Below are 17,885 nucleotides of genomic sequence, written 5' to 3' on the forward strand. Positions count from 1 at the left end.
TACGACTTAATGTACGTACATCAAGAAAGTCACCTGCTTTCTTAGCTTTCCCTGCAGTCGCTACACCACAGATTTACACGTAACTTAGATGATCATTATTTTCACTGCAAACAAGAGTAACAGTAAAACACATTTTGTTAAACCCTTGTGCGTCAATATTAAAAGTTACTCTGGAAGACAAAAATATCTGTCAAAAAAATCAAAAATGTGAAGCTTTGGAGCACAGACGTAAGTTTGGTCTCATTTTAAAGAAGACCATTGGGAGATTGTTGTAAAAAAAAAGTAAAAGTAAAATAAAAGTTATAGAGGTTTTAGTTATTTTGTGTACATTAGTGTAAAATAGATTTATGAAAGGAAATGAGGGTGAAAAATTAGAGATCAACCGGAATTGTCAGATTTTCCGCATTCTCAGCCCGGAGCGGTGATCAGCCGGTCTCATGTCTTTTCGATTCTCTGTGCCTGTTTGCCGAGTATTCAGTTAAACACAGTCAGTTTTTGGAATGTAAATAGTTGAGAGAAATCACATGTTGTGTATCAGTACATTGGATCTGTGCATAAGCTCTTAAAGTGACAGCAGCCTAATGAACAAAACACAGAGAAAATCACTCTCTGCTCTTCACTGAATAACTTTTTTTACTTTAATTTTAAGCATTAATCTTAAATTAAATAATATTTTTTCATTTTTACAATGAAGTAGTCTATGGATAGTCACTGGATAGTTCCAGTGTATTTTACATTTGATTACTTTAATTTCTGTAGTATTTCTTACCTGAATTTACTGTACACCCACCTGAAAAACCTAAAGCCGTGTTTAATACATATATCTCTTTATTCTATTGCATTTATTTGTGCTGTGTTTCAGCAGGTCACACTTACAAAAAAATCGGAAATTAGTATTGGCCAAGAAAATTGCAATTGGTGCATCTCTAATTAAAATTTCTATGAAAATACACACTTCTGCCAACATGTATGCACTTGGCATTAACATGAAAAAGGACGCACAAGGGTTATGTTTACAAAAACCTAAAAAGTAGTAATTTACTCACCCTCATTAACCCATTCTGAATAAGACTTTCATTCATCTTTAAAACACAAACAAATATAATTTAATGAGACCTGATAGATTTCTGTCCCTCCATTAAAAGTCCATGCAAGCAAAACTTTTCAAAAAGTTCATAAAAAAAGGGTAAAAGTAATCCATATGAAAAGAGCGGCTCCTCTGTAAGTCTTCTGTAGAGACAGGATCGCTTTTTTGATGAACAGATTTAATTAGGCTTTTATTCACATATAAACATTGATCAACACACATACATAGAGCTTATCAAACATGGTAAATGGAGGCACAAATATTAATCTTGTGCAAAAACACATTTCATAACACTTAATTTCAGCGCGCTGTGACTGAAATCTGAGTTCTGCTTCATATAATCAGATATTGATTTCACTCGCACTGAACTTTCAATCATATTTTGGTGACATGTTGGTTTTACACTGCAGAGATTTATCAACAGTGCATATGAAGCAGTTTTATGTCATTAGAATCAGTTCTGTTATTGATGCTTCAAAATAAAAATAATTGGCTGTAACTAAAGATCTGGCTGAAACTGAAACTAAAATGAACATTTTCTTTTTTATCATTAAAGGGGTCACGACATGGATTTAAAAAATAAATTCCTTGTTAATTTTAAAGTTTTATAACACACACACACACACACACACACACACACACACACACACACACACACACACACACAAATACATATATGTGTACAAATTATTTTCAACCCTCATTCTGCCTCTGTCTGAAATAACACTTTTTTAAAGGCGTGGCTCCTTTAAGGCTTGTAAGTAAACAGCCACTGTTATGATTTTCTAATGCTTCATAATTTTTCACTTTTAATGCTAAATGTTCATCTATATTCTGTATCAGTGTAGACAGCGTCAGTCATTATAATCTGAACACAAATCTGTATTCTGTATCAGTGTAGACAGCGTCAGTCATAATCTGAACACACATCTGTATTCTGTATCAGTGTAGACAGCGTCAGTTATTATAATCTGAACACACATCTGTTTTCTGTATCAGTGTATCAGCGTCAGTCATTATAATCTGAACACACATCTGTATACTGTATCGGTGTAGACAGCGTCAGTCATTACAATCTGAACACACATCTGTATACTGTATCGGTGTAGACTGCGTCAGTCATTACAATCTGAACACACATCTGTATACTGTATCGGTGTAGACAGCGTCAGTCATTACAATCTGAACACACATCTGTATACTGTATCAGTGTAGACAGCGTCAGTCATTATAAACTGAAGACACATCTGTATACTGTATCGGTGTAGACAGCGTCAGTCATTACAATCTGAACACACATCTGTATACTGTATCAGTGTAGACAGCGTCAGTTATTATAATCTGAACACACATCTGTATTCTGTATCAGTGTAGACAGCGTCAGTCATTATAATCTGAACACATCTGTATACTGTATCAGTGTAGACAGAGTCAGTCATTATAATCTGAACACACATCTGTATACTGTATCAGTGTAGACAGAGTCAGTCATTATAATCTGAACACACATCTGTATACTGTATCGGTGTAGACAGCGTCAGTAATTATAATCTGAACACACATCTGTATACTGTATCAGTGTAGACAGCGTCAGTCATTATAATCTGAACACACATCTGTATAATGTATCAGTGTAGACAGCGTCAGTCATAAACTGAACACACATCTGTATACTGTATCAGTGTATCAGCGTCAGTCATTATGAACTGAACACACATCTGTATACTGTATCAGTGTAGACAGCGTCAGTCATTATAAACTGAACACACATCTGTAAACTGTATCAGTGTAGACAGCGTCAGTCATTATAAACTGAACACACATCTGTATACTGTATCAGTGTAGACAGCGTCAGTCATTATAATCTGAACACACATCTGTATACTGTATCAGTGTATCAGCGTCAGTCATTATAAACTGAACACACATCTGTAAACTATCAGTGTAGACAGCGTCAGTCATTATAAACTGAACACACATCTGTATCAGTGTATCAGCGTCAGTCATTATAAACTGAACACACATCTGTATACTGTATCAGTGTATCAGCGTCAGTCATTATAAACTGAACACACATCTGTATACTGTATCAGTGTAGACAGCGTCAGTCATTATAAACTGAACACACATCTGTATACTGTATCAGTGTATCAGCATCAGTCATTATAAACTGAACACACATCTGTAAACTGTATCAGTGTAGACAGCGTCAGTTATTATAATCTGAACACACATCTGTATTTTGTATCAGTGTAGACAGCATCAGTCATTATAATCTGAACACACATCTGTATTCTGTATCTGTGTAGACAGTCAGTCATTATAATCTTAACACACATCTGTATCCTGTATCAGTGTAGACAGCGTCAGTCATTATAATCTGAACACACATCTGTTTACTATATCAGTGTAGACAGAGTCAGTAATTATAATCTGAACACACATCTGTATACTGTATCAGTGTAGACAGAGTCAGTCATTATAATCTGAACACACATCTGTATACTGTATCAGTGTATCAGCGTCAGTCATTATAATCTGAACACACATCTGTATACTGTATCAGTGTAGACAGCGTCAGTCATTATAATCTGAACACACATCTGTATACTGTATCAGTGTAGACAGCGTCAGTCATTATAAACTGAACACACATCTGTAAACTGTATCAGTGTAGACAGCGTCAGTCATTATAAACTGAACACACATCTGTATCAGTGTATCAGCGTCAGTCATTATAAACTGAACACACATCTGTAAACTGTATCAGTGTATCAGCGTCAGTCATTATAATCTGAACACACATCTGTATACTGTATCAGTGTATCAGCGTCAGTCATTATAAACTGAAGACACATCTGTATACTGTATCAGTGTAGACAGCGTCAGTCATTATAAACTGAACACACATCTGTAAACTGTATCAGTGTAGACAGCGTCAGTCATTATAAACTGAAGACACATCTGTATACTGTATCAGTGTAGACAGAGTCAGTCATTATAATCTGAACACACATCTGTATACTGTATCAGTGTAGACAGCGTCAGTTATTATAATCTGAACACACATCTGTATTTTGTATCAGTGTAGACAGCATCAGTCATTATAATCTGAACACACATCTGTATTCTGTATCTGTGTAGACAGTCAGTCATTATAATCTTAACACACATCTGTTTACTATATCAGTGTAGACAGAGTCAGTAATTATAATCTGAACACACATCTGTATACTGTATCAGTGTAGACAGAGTCAGTCATTATAATCTGAACACACATCTGTATACTGTATCAGTGTAGACAGCGTCAGTTATTATAATCTGAACACACATCTGTATACTGTATCAGTGTAGACAGCGTCAGTCATTATAAACTGAACACACATCTGTAAACTGTATCAGTGTAGACAGAGTTAGTCATTATAATCTGAACACACATCTGTATACTGTATCAGTGTAGACAGCGTCAGTCATTATAATCTGAACACACATCTGTATTCTGTATCAGTGTAGACAGCGTCAATCATTATAATCTGAACACACATCTGTATACTGTATCAGTGTATCAGCGTCAGTCATTATAATCTGAACACACATCTGTATTCTGTATCAGTGTAGACAGAGTCAGTCATTATAATCTGAACACACATCTGTATTCTGTATCAGTGTAGACAGAGTCAGTCATTATAATCTGAACACACATCTGTATTCTGTATCAGTGTATCAGCGTCAGTCATTATAATCTGAACACACATCTGTATACTGTATCAGTGTAGACAGCGTCAGTCATTATAATCTGAACACACATCTGTATACTGTATCAGTGTATCAGCGTCAGTCATTATAATCTGAACACACATCTGTATTCCGTATCAGTGTAGACAGTGTCAGTAATTATAATGGCTTTTGACATGATGCTCACATTCAGTGTAAGCAAATGTCAGCCGTTAAGCGACTGAACGCCAGTGGGCGGGGCTTGTGGTGCGATGATGTAAAACTATTGGTCGATGTCTTGCTCCGGAGGCAGTCGTATGCAAATGTATTTGCATGTGTGACGTCACAGATTACCCAATATCCAAAGGAGTCGAATTTTGAGCTTGATTAAATAAATGCTTTATTTATAATGTGGAGGACGATTTTAGCTCTGAAACTTGCAGGATGTTGCAAAGACTTTGAATGTCAAAAGATCTTTGAAATTTGATTTCTCATGTCATGACCCCTTTAAAGTACACTATGGTATTCTGTGTTTTTGGTATTTCCCCTTATCCTGCACACACACACACACACACACACACACACACACACACACACACACACACACACACACACACACACACACACACACACACACACACACACACACCTGCACCATAGTAGCCAAACCTTTTTTCCTTGTATACAGACATGACTAGAAAAAAGCTAGAAATTTCCCAGCAAACTGAACCCCACTGCTCTGAATTTAAATAATTACTGCAGACTTACCACAGCAAGTTGGAGTAAGGCAAGATTTATATGTGTTAACTTCTAAAGAAATATTGAGCAATCAAATCCTGTATACCTTTTGGTTAGTTAACCTATTTTGGTAAAATGATTGATTCCTCATACGATTATATAGGATTATGGAATCTGTTAATGGTCCTGTTAACATATCCAGCCTACTTGTAGAGTCTGTGCTGGAATAATATAACTGTTCAAAGCAAGTTTTTAAGACCATCTATCATGCAACAAGTGACTTCTGACTTTGTAGCTATTATTTGAGGAGAAGTATAACTCAACATATGTTTTGATGTCCTATTATGTTGTTTGTTTTCATATTTGGTTCCCACAAATGATTTTTATACATTTATTTAAGATTCCACGGCTAATTTGTGTTGTGAAGCAAGAGCGTTGTAGATCATGAAGTAGCAGTGCTAAAGAAAGTGTAGTGTCCATCATAGAATTAACCCTAGAATGCATGACCCGTACAAAGAGATGGCTTTCTGTTTTTATCTTTATCAATAAATCATTGAAGAATTGGATTATGCACCAGTTTAAATGTTTCAGCAATGTTCAGTTGTCCTACATAACCAAATTCAGTTCAATATAAGTACTTGTGACAAATGTGTATTTATGTGAGATTTAAATTTACTAGCAACATTTGCCAATTATTTCGCTGATCCTTGCAGACATGCTGTTGTTTTTCTGAAACTAATAAGGCGAAGAATAGGTAAATGTGTGTAAATCTGAATAAGTGCAGTGGATGTGTTGTAGTCTTGTGTCCATTTACTATAAGAAGGTTTGTGGAGATTTGTTGCATGGCCAGTAAACGACCATGCTGAACCTTGAGAGTAAAGATGGGGCAAATGGAGGTAGTTCATAAATAAGCTTTGGGCCAATGAGAAGTCCTGATACTGGGGTCGTCATGATACTCGGGTCGTCATGTTGCAGCCTTATCTAATGCCACTGGGTGTTAGTGTGTGCTAGTCCAAGATCCAGTCGAAGAGTAATACTGACCAAAAAAATAGATAGTGAGTCAAAATTCCATATGAAAAGCCTACGGGTAATTTTGAGACCTTTTACAAAGGCTTGGGGTAGTGATAGAAAAAAGTTATTTTATTTGAACAAAAAGTGGCGTGTCTCTTGGAACAGCATTGCACATTTTTGAAAGTCTCTCTTATCTGAGATCACAGTCTATCCTCTGACTAGTTGATTGCTGTGTCAATTCAACGGCTGCTCTATCGTGTCCATCTAACCCCCTTTATGCATTCTAGGGTTAATATGGTGTGTTTGCTTGAACAGAAAGGAAACGAAGGTTTCATTTTGAAAGTGGAAGGTTTTGTTGTTGTTTTTTAATCCCTATCCCTATGGCTGTCCCAACACTAAACACAAGCACTCCTCTGCTTTTCTTCTGCGTCTTTCCTGCATGACTCTTGCCTTCTTCAGCCTTTCTTTAACCCTCTTTCTGTTAGCTCTTATACATTTCAGGTACCTGTTTTTCTCTTTCTCAGAGGCTACGCGTGGTTCTGCTGTTAAAAGATTTTCTATCTCATTTGCGCGACACCCAACCAATGGTATGTTTGCTTTTGTTAATTCCTAGTCACGTTTTCCCCTCACATTCAGTTTTTGATTTATTATTTGTTCCTTGGATATAGAGTTCCTCTTCAACCCCAGGATAGGGCACAGGGAATGTGACATTTTAAAGGACTAAAGACACTCATTCAACACCAGGCATCATGTATATATTTGATCAACAGTTTAGTCTCCTCTGGACGGTGATCTCATTACATGGATTTATAAGAAAATCGCATTTACATAAAGTACAATAAGGTTAATAAATTGGAATATTTTGCTGTTACCTATTTTTAATTATTTGCTTGTTTATTTGTGGTTGAATGAACTAGTTCTTAGAGACTGATGAAGTACGTTGACAGTTTTCAAGTGAAAAGAATTTGCTGCTCTTTGGCCTATATGAAGAATAGTTATTTAATATAACACTTTATTTTAACCTGTTTAAATGTCTCTGCATATTTTAGCTTGACTAACGTTTATATGTTTTCTGTGTTTTTTCCAATTCCAAATTCTGTACCATAAATTAAACTTTATCATCCAACAGAGTGACATACATTTAAAAAAAATAAAATAATGATTGGCTAAAATGTAAAGCATTATTTAAAAAAGATTGTGCATAATGCTGGATAGCAGTGTTTTTATAAGCTGATAACATCCAAGATGATGCTTTTGGAAGCATTTTTAGCATATCATTTTTATTGTTTGTTTTTTCTTTTAATCTGCTTTTCTAAATGGGTCAGTGTTTTCCAGTTTGTTCAGTGGTAAGTGTTAATCATACTTAATATACACATTCTATTCTGTCTAATTAGTGTTTGTTGTTTATTTTGGCTCTAGTTCCCAATCTTGTGTAGTAAGTGCTCAGATCTAGTCTATAGACCTTAGTTTTTGACCCTTAGCAAATTCCAGTCTCACTTAGATCTGTCCTATAACTCAGAATCCTATTGTATTTTTATCTTTCTTTATGTACCCACAAGAAAATTAGCTTTTGGTTTATTCATTGCATTCGCAGAAGGAAAAGTAACACATATCGCATTTTCTCCTTTGTATTTTTTTAAATAATTAACAAGACATCCTCTCTCATCTTGCATTTAGTCCTATTCTAGGTAAAGCACCAAACCTAATAATTTGAACATTGCCTAATAATAGTTTCCTTAAACTGTTGTGTGATTGGCTCCTTCACTCATTCACTTCTTAAGAAGTCTTTTTTTATTGTTAAAAGGCATTGATACTTGTTTGTTTTTTAAAAGCAGTAAATCAGTCTGTGTTAAGTGTGTACAGCACTTGTACTCGAAATCTAATCAGTTCTATCGTTAAATTCTAATGAATTGAGTCCCATTTGAAGCCAATGTAAAATGCCAATGAAGGCACACTTGTCGCACATTCTATATGAATATATAAATGTTATGTTGCTTGGCAATCGTAAACAGTCTAATGAATTATATTACTTGACAGAAGAATTGGTTATTCAGATTTTTTAGTTTTGATAAATGTTTCTATTTATGGAATATGTGTCTTCTAGAACTGTTTCTGCCATTGGATAAAAGCAATAAACCATGAGAGGCTGTGTGTTACAGTGGTTTTACCATGGTCAATAACACCTATCTGTGGTATAATAACTGTAATGCATGGCCTCTTGTTGCTTAATGCTTTTATTAAAAGACAAAGGCATCTTGTGCCAAATTGCATGACTTGAATAAATCAAATCAAATCATAATCATGTTGTTCCACTAGTTTCATTTGAGAAAAAGAAATATTTGTACAAGGTAGGTCGATTGTCATTTCCGCTTCATAAAACCATCTTGGCCAAAGTGATGTTTTTGGTAGATTGAAGGTATTGTGAGCTGTTCTTTGTGTGACCCATCTGCCTCCATCTTGCCCACCTCAAACTCACGTTTGACGGTGTTGTTGCTTGTCATTTTTTTTTTTGTAGAGGAAATGGAACGCCATATCTCTGCCATCTCTCCAAGATCTTAAGTTATAGTTCATGCTATATGATTATTCTAGCTGAAGATGTTTTTTTTCAGATTCTGATGTTGTATATTTCATTGAAGGTTTTGAGTTGTATTCCATGGTTCCTTCAATCTGTCCCTTGGAGACGCTCCATAATTCCCTGTCTCTCAAACAAGTGGATGACTTCCTCGCCTCCATAGCCATATCCAATGATCCAGTCCTGGAAATGTCTCCATCCTCGCCAGGTACGGTCAAAACAACACGCACCGACTGCCACTGTGTCATGTTCACTGTACATTTGTTTGAACCTGTTTTTATTTGTTTTACCCCTCAGCTCTGCCCACAAAGAAGGCTCCTTTGAACACTTACACTCCGGCAAAAGTTTTGCCCTGTCCATTCACACAATCCCTCGGCAAGAAGACGTGCTCACCGGAGAAGAGTGCATCAGGCATGTTGCATTTACTGTGTAGAAGCACTCATAAAAAATAACTGCAGAAAACCTGTAGAACTTAGCTTTGTTATTTACAATGCTTCATATATAGTCAGGGCTCCAGACTAACACTAGAGAGCAGGAGCACTACAGCAGCACCTCATTCAGTAGCGCTGGAGGGGTTTTTAATCAAAGTTAAGTTCATCATAAAACTACTATTGTTTTGCATTAATAAGTGCAGTTACTAATAATATTGCATGTTTGTTTATTGGAAATTTGACAGTAAAGCACTGAACGGAATTGAGAGACAGATAAAATCAACTTTTATTAACAATAGTAACTAGGTAGGGAAAATCGAAATATTCTACTATATTCTTATTCTTAATATTCGTATTAAATGTACCATTGTTGTTCTATAGTATCATGCTGAACTGACCGACAGCTTCAGTGGTTATAAAAGAAGCGCTCTTTACTTGTTTTCTGTGTAATTCAGTCACAAATGGGAGAAAAGTTTTTTGTTTTTTGTTTTTTTCATGAGAATTTGTGACTTCCTAAGTGTTTCCATATATTATTAGGGAGTGGAAATGGCTAATAAGTCAAATAAGTGCTCCTCTGCCGCCATCTACTGTCTTTTTTCCCCCCAAAAACTAAAGTGTTTGTTTGTTACGAAGTGTTAGTTTACTTTTAATCAACTTTTAATTTTGCAAAGCATCACATTAAAAATAACACTAAAAATGGATAATGTTTAGAGTTTTGAAGTGCTGAAAAAAGTGTCCTTAAAGAGTGTTTGAATTTCACTCTTAAAAGGTCGTATGAACCCTGAGATGAATAAAAAACACTCGACTGCTTCTGCCACAATACCATGGTTACAGTTACTACATTAAATCCATGTTAAATGTTGGTGATTTGTGGATTGAAAAGCCTTCTTTAACTTGTTTGTTCATGGCACAATGTTTCTCCTGGTTTCCACGTCAGCACAGTTTGATCTGATATCTGTGTTTTATAACAGAATTCTGCGCTGAGTTTGAACGCTTCCTACTAGATCTCGCAGTGACGTCATTAATACTGCAGTGAATTCAAACGCTTCCTCACCGGATTTCCAGCGCTGTGTAGTAACGGTGTCGTGTGATGGAGACCTGATCTGAGCTGCACTACTCTCTCTATTATTGCTCCGAGCTGATAAACGGTCCGCAGCTCAAACGAGAAGCGCAGTTTCGTTCCACTTTCGCTTCGTTTGCTGTTTCTCATATGCTACAGAAATGCCAGCTTTTATCAGTTGGACAACGTGGTGTGGCACCAGTGCGACCTCTGACAAAATGTAGTCACACCAGCAGGAAAAAAGTCTGGAGCCCTGACAGTTTATTTAATGCATAGTGTTTTGAAAATGGATAAATTGGTATAAAAATCAGTGAATAAATCTGAAAGAAAACAAATCTTATGCAGAAATCTTAAACAAATAGAAAGTTCATAGAGAAGTCACCAAATTCACTGTTGAAAAAGTGTGGGAAATGTGTTATTCATCAGAATTGGAAAAAGTCTCTCCAGACACTCCATTGTGCCTCTTTTCCTTCTGTTTTTCACCTCTGTATATATTTATTTTCCTTCAGTTCAGGATGACTTTCCTGCCAGAAAACCCAGAGCAGTTTCAGCAGATGTTCCAGATCACGGCGCACGTTGTGGCGAAATCTCACAGCCAAGCTCAGAGACCAAGCAGCCCAACCCTGCTCCAAACATCTCCATCACTCGGCCCACTGAATCTCAGGATTCCTCCTTTAAAACCCAGCAACTGTCCCGTGTCTCATCCAGTGGCACACCAGCACACGAAGTCCCTGCTCTAGAAAAAAAGAGTTCTACCAAAACCACGCCAGGCTTTTACACATGACATCAATCTGCAAACCACCACCACAGATGATGCAGATGACCACATGTCATGGACCTAGCCAACCAAAACAGGATTTTTGTTCAGACAGGTTAGATCACTTCTTAGAGCATGTTACAAGCCTGACTTTGTTACTTTTAGTGACAAGAATTTGTCATAATTAGCAGTACCTTTATTTGTATTTAAAGGAACATCTTACTGAATGTTTGTTACCAAAACAATCCACTTAAAGATATCACATTGTTGTAATTACAATCATATCGTAGGCTTATTTAGCTCTTCCATTCACCTTGAATGGTTCGGAAGAATGTGTTACATTTATCCTGTATATTTGAATGTCGAAATGTAAAAGCTTGCATAGAATTTACTTGTCATAGTATGACATGTTACTGCAGCTGGTTTTAATTCTTTTGGAATATTTAATGAAGACAGCACATTCTGGAGCCCCATCAAACAGGGTCCTGAGTGATATCTCATGTTTAGAAACATATTTTTAATGCATATATTTCATTACAATCAGAATGTGCAATTATTTCCCTCCACTGTAATGGAAATCTGCCTTATGTTAATTCATTTTACATCAAATTGAAATTAAACTAAATGTTGTGAATATTGGGAATAAACTTTGGCTGATGGTATTTTTAAGTTCATCATGAAATCAAAACTGTCCATTTAAATCCTGGCAATGGCAGCCACCAGCTAATTCTCTGGCCCCAACATCATTTGTGTTCTGTACTTTCCAGCAGAGTTAGCACCAAGCTTCTCCAACACTCCTATGATCTTCTAGTAATCCTGAAGATTTTCTAGTAGAGTTGGAGCCATATACAACTTATTTTTTACTTGTGATAATGTGACTTATTTCAGAGTGAAATAGGACTATGTTCACAAACCTGTTTCTGGAGCCCCCCAACACTGCATATTTTAGGCCAGATTTACTAAACAGCAAATTGGCGTGAGACCACAGTCCCATAAAAGTGCAGATGGAAGTGGAAGGTTCCCCGGCTGATGATGCACAGATTATAGGACACATGCACAGCCAGATCATTTCATGTGTTCCCATCATTATGACCAACACAATGGGCGAATTCCAAACGTTTTTGCACCCCTGAAGGGTACTTCGGGAAGGGAGGAGTGTAGGAGGAAAGGTCTGAGAAAGTTCCAAACAAAAGTGAATAACTTAATTCCTTCAGGAAGGGCCTTTCCACAAGTCTGTTAGCGCAGGGGACATGCAATGGTCACTTCAATGGTCATGTTCTGCCCTTCGGAGTGAGTAGGGCATAGGGAGGCCCACTTTCGATAGGAATTTGCCAAATGTAATTTTGTAAATTTGCCAGATCCCACATTTTTTTATGATGGACGAAAGTTTCGGAGTCAGTGTGTAAACGTGATTGACACAGCGTGAGATTGTATTTATTTTTTTATCGTGCGAGAATTTCAGACTCAGTGTGCAAGGACCTTCAAGAGCGACCAGACCCTGAGAGGACAAAAGGACCTCTCTGGATATTACCATTTGAACTGGCCCTCGTGCACCATTCGAATCATCTCTTTCCCTCTCCCCTCACCCCCTCTCGCTCATGCTCAGATGATCACCTGAATTCACCCAAGAAAATGTATAGTTTAATGTGAATGATTATCACAGAGTATTTTTTCATGTTTGGTATAATTTGAAATGTCTCAGTGCGACTGGTACAAATGTCTCATTTCCAAATAAGTAAAACAAAAGGCAATAAGGTTTTTGAGAGTTTATGGATAACTAGCACACAGGGAGGGGTTGGCCTCTAGACAAATGGTCTCCCTACACCCAAAGGTGTAACCTCTGAATGCACATTTCCATTGTTAAAAGATATTTCCAAGTGAAAGAGGTCCTGGCTATTTAATGAAATGCAGCGGGGAATTCTGGGCCTTTTCTGTACTTCAGATTGGTTCGTGAGGCTGAGAGAGAGTTCTCTTAGCCTCACGTTTTTCTTTGTTGGGTTCGCATCTCTTTTCTTTATTCCAGAGAATTTGATGTTTTGTATTGATTATCTTTGAATTGATTATGAAATTGGCATGATACATTTACCTGACATAATAAATTGTTACATTTGATTATTTGAATTGACTTTGACATTATTTTCATTGAAGAGTTAAACGGAATAGTCAAACATTCACTCATAATTTAATGATCCACAGATATCATTAAAACCTTTTCATTTATGGAGTCAGATGAAATAACGAGAGAATACATATTCAAATGTATTGCATTTAATAAAAAAAATACTTTGCCTCGAGAAAAGGACAGTAACGCGTAAAGACCTTCCGCGCTGGTCGGATGCCTCCATTGGGCCGGTTTAGCGTGAGTTTACAGGCAGGCAAAATCTGCCCCGGTGACTTCTAAGGGTGGTGCTTCAGTAACTCTGTCCCTTGGTAGAGGGGCAGTAGTTTGATGAGCTGGTTTTGTTGTAAATCTTTTACAAACATGAGAGAGTCCTACATTTTGCTTCACAAGCGTTCGGCCAATCGAAATCCAATATTTGTCTTTCACCTGAACCAGTGTATCCCTTACACCTGAATGCATCACTCTATCATGATAACTCTGAACTAGTGATTCTGAGTATCTTAGCTTTGTTCTCTGAAACTGAACTCGGACTGTTGTAATCATCCACAAACACTAATGAGTTCATTTTCATCACCACCAAGAATGGTCCAAATCACAAATCACCAAGAATGGTTTCAAATCCTTGATTTTGGAGTCTTTGTCAAACATAGGACCTATTTTGAGCAAATGTATTTCCTTGCTGAGTTTCCTTTGCCCAACACATTTCAGCTGCAAGTAGTTCTTCTGCTGTGAGTTCGCCTTGGATTTTATATCTGGATCGGGCATTGGTTATGGACCTCTTTATCCATGCAGTTATTCACAACACAGTCTTCAATCTCTTTTATAAGAGGTTCTGTTGGTGCAACACCACCAAACTGCACGGTGACCTGAAACCTGAAACCTGAAGCAACAGTTTTCCTCCGGCTCCTCGAGCGAGCTGGAGCTGAAGAAGCCGGGCCAAACCCCCAGAGTTGACTCTGTATCAGATCATCTGCACTCTCTCCTCGAGTAGCTGAATCAGCTGGATTGTCTTTACCATTACAATTCAGGGTTTGTGAGATTCTGTATCTCAGCCACTCTATCAGCTTTAAATGGTTTCCGTTTCTGTTCAGAACTCTGTATCCAGTGTGAGACAATTACTGAATCTGTCCACTTGCGAATTCAATTTTTCTACATCTTCAAGGGACGAAGGAGATTATGTCCTATTCTAGCTCCGCTTAGAGCTCCCATTAACTCTAAACGTGGTCAACTAAGCTTCTTCACAGGAGCAACTCTTGCCTTTGATGCTACAAAACTGAAACAAGGCACACCGACAAGAGAGTGCACGGCTCAAGCTCGCTCGAAACCACACGCTCACACAAACAGTGCCGTGCCTCTTCTGTCTAGTGTTTCCCAGTGCCAGACGTTTAGAGATGGTAGCAATATGACAAGCAGCCTGATGTCAACAATGACAGTGTGGAAGATTGTAACAAACCCGTCTCCATACCGCGCGCTGACTCCGATCTTCATCCAGATGGGTAAATATTCAGAATTTTCTGATCCAATCTGACTTCTGACATGTAATGCTGCCTGAATAACACACTGGTTGCTCGTTGGCCAGAGGAGAACTTAGCAACTGAGTGACTGAGCCTGAGTTCTCCCAAGGTTTTTTTTCTCCATTCTGTCACTGATGGAGTTTGGTTTCTTGCCACGGTCGCCTTTTTCACCTTTGGTTTTTGGCTTGCTTAGTTGGGGACATTTAATATTACAACAATAATATTGATCTGCCTGCATTGACACCGTTATATGAGAACTGAGCTGGACGATGACATCACTGTTTTCTCCAGAGCGGCGCTATATAAATATAAATGAACTAAATTAAATTAAACTACTTTTTACAACAAAAATTAACCATCACTGAACTTACTTAAGCTGGACTGCGACGCTATTTTCTTCTAGAAACAAACTTTGTTGCATTATTATCCGGTTATCTCTGTAAAGCTGCTTTGAAACGCTCTGTATTGTAAAAGCGCTATATAAATAAATGTGACTTGACTAGCTCTGAAGCTGTAGTGTCATCGATGTCAAGCACTGTGAAGCCAAAGGCTGAAGGACAAACAACTGTGCTGCGTCAAACAGTTAAAGGATTAGTTCTCTTTCAAAAACTATTTTGCTGATAATTTACTCACCCCGATGTCATCCAAGATATCCATGTCTTTCTTTCTTCAGTCAAAAAGAAATTAAGGTTTTTGAGGAAAACATTCCAAGATTTTTCTTCATATAATGGACTTCAATGGCAACCAACAGTTTGAAGGTTCAAATGTCCGTCTCAATGCAGCTTCAAAGTCTCGACACGATCCCAGTCGAGGAATAAGAGTCTTATCTAGACAAATGATCGGTCATTTTCCAATAAAATAAATAAAAAAATAAATACTTTTTAACCACAAATGCCCGTCTTGTACCATCTCTGAGATGCGCCACGTATTACGTCATCATGTTGGAAAGACGGGCATTTGTGGTTAAAATGTTTTTTTGTTTTTTGTTTTTTTTAAATGACCGATCGTTTCGCTAGATAAGACGCTTATTCCTCGACTGGGATCGTGTCGAGACTTTGAAGCTGCATTGAGACGGACATTTGAACCTTCAAACCGTTGGTTGCCATTGAAGTCCATTCTGTGTAGAAAAATCCTGGAATGTTTTCCTCAAAAACCTTAATTTCTTTTCGACTGAAGAAAGAAAGACATGGATATCTTGGATGACATCGGGGTGAGTAAATTATCAGCAAACATTTTTTTGAAAGTGAACTAGTCCTTGGGATGGATGGACGGTCCGGCAGGTAGGAAATTAGTACGTTGTTTTTTGGATGGAGGCAGTCAAAGAAGCTTTGTGCAAGAGAGGCTAGAGAAAACACTAGAATTACCAGTGCTGAATAAAGAGACGCTGAATCTCCACAGTTTCGGAGCTGAGTGTCCTGTAACTACAGAACGCAACATCATGAAATTGACACTTGAAAGTGTATGAGAATCAGAGAATAGAAATCACAGCAATAGGGACTCCTCAAGTCTGCACTGCTGTTATGAAAGTTACTGGAGAACATGTGCAAAAGAAGCTTGAAGGGTCTGCAACTTGTGGATTTTTTCTCTGAGGACACTAATATAGCTTTCAGCGTTAATAGGAGCAGACTACTACTGGTGAGTGGGATCAGGTCGAGAGTTTAACCGAATCTCTTCGCGTAACAGACACAACCTGCATGCAAATTTGTTTGGAAGAAGATACACAGATTTCAAAACAGTTGCGAGTCTTTGGGGAAACTGAACAAGCCGGCTGAGAGTCCAGAAGAAATAATAAAGCCTTACAACATTTTAACCAGACAGTAACTTTTAAGGATGGACATTTTCAGGTTGATTTACCCTGGGAACCAAATAAACCAGAACTACCGAACAACTTCAAGATGGCTAAGAAGAGGTTTGAGAAGCGGCAGAGAAACCTAGAAGCTGACGTAACCTTTTACACGAAATACAGAGACGTAATACAAGACTATGTACAGCAAGGCATTTGTGAAGATGTTCCAGCCAAAAACTCACAAGCAGAGAAAACAGATTATCAAACTAGATCGGATCACAAGTGGACGACGCTAATAGGAGTAAACGGGGTCTAAAATACTTTGAGCTTGTCCAGTTTTGACCACTTCCAGAGGTAATTGAAAACGCTTTAGACCGGATTTCTTTCATACTGTAAACACGCATGTGATCGAATGTGTTCAAACATCCACTAAAGACCGTCTTCTCTCCATCTACTGACCTATCACATGAACATCATGGGAAGAGCTCTAGCCAGACGGGACTTAAACTTTGACTGTTGGAGACCCAAGTTTGGTCTGAAGACGAAAAACGTACCAAGCACAATGTTCTCTCATCATTCCTGATTTCTAACACACACTCACTGTGTTCGGCTGGTCTTGCGGATATCAGAGCAGAAACTAAAGCTGATATAAAAACGATATAAATACTGTTCGTTTTCTCACACAAACCGCTTGTTTCGTGTCTTAGGCCATCAATGTGTACTTACGACGGGGAATTGTTTTAATTTGGACTCTGCTTGTGTTTTGAGATAATGACCATAGACCTGCATTATATGACTGACAGACAAGAACGGTTTGACCTAGAAATATAAAAATTGAAACTACTGCGGAAAAAAAGACACCTACATCTTGGATGCCCTTGAGGTAAGCTAAAACATACCAAAAATTTATTTCAAAGTGAACTATCCCTTTAAGTGCATCAGAAAAGATCAGTGTTGTCGAGACGAGGCAGTTCTGCTGAATGTGGCTATGAGGTTCAATTAAACATCGGACTATGTGCTTCATTACATTGAAACAATTTTGGATTTACAGCTCAAAAACGGTGCAGTAATAAATAATTATAATTAAATACCT

General features: G+C 37.6%; 1 protein-coding gene and 2 long non-coding RNA genes across 11 annotated transcripts in view; 2 read left to right on the plus strand and 1 right to left on the minus strand.

The window, feature by feature from the left end:
• ppip5k2 (diphosphoinositol pentakisphosphate kinase 2) overlaps nucleotides 1-13,482 on the plus strand; it is a 51,805-nt gene extending 38,323 nt beyond the window's left edge. For 5 of the 8 annotated variants that reach the window (XM_082156828.1, XM_082156831.1, XM_082156832.1 and 2 more), the window contains 3 exons: nucleotides 9,187-9,330; nucleotides 9,420-9,533; nucleotides 11,123-13,482. In XM_082156828.1, coding sequence (XP_082012954.1) covers nucleotides 9,187-9,330; nucleotides 9,420-9,533; nucleotides 11,123-11,397 — 533 coding nt within the window. In that variant the 3' untranslated portion in view covers nucleotides 11,398-13,482. Of the gene's footprint in view, nucleotides 1-7,074; nucleotides 7,138-9,186; nucleotides 9,331-9,419; nucleotides 9,534-11,122 lie in introns of all 8 variants that reach the window. The other 3 variants (XM_082156829.1, XM_082156833.1, XM_082156835.1) reach the window with 1 other exon arrangement.
• LOC309488617 lies at nucleotides 709-4,916 on the plus strand. Of its 2 annotated transcripts, none has more exons than XR_014202208.1 (2): nucleotides 709-4,234; nucleotides 4,289-4,916. It is a non-coding gene; the product is annotated as an uncharacterized lncRNA (long non-coding RNA). The 2 variants fall into 2 exon arrangements; XR_014202209.1 differs by having other exon boundaries at nucleotides 4,501-4,916.
• On the minus strand, nucleotides 4,990-7,068 carry LOC309488620. The gene is made up of 2 exons (XR_014202213.1): nucleotides 5,439-7,068; nucleotides 4,990-5,354 (listed from the first exon to the last, which is right to left on the minus strand). It is a non-coding gene; the product is annotated as an uncharacterized lncRNA (long non-coding RNA).
• Nucleotides 13,483-17,885: the final 4,403 nt, after the last annotated feature.

Source organism: Leuciscus leuciscus (genome assembly GCF_965113295.1).
Source record: "Leuciscus leuciscus genome assembly, chromosome: 24".
Classification (NCBI taxonomy): Eukaryota; Metazoa; Chordata; class Actinopteri; order Cypriniformes; family Leuciscidae; genus Leuciscus; species Leuciscus leuciscus.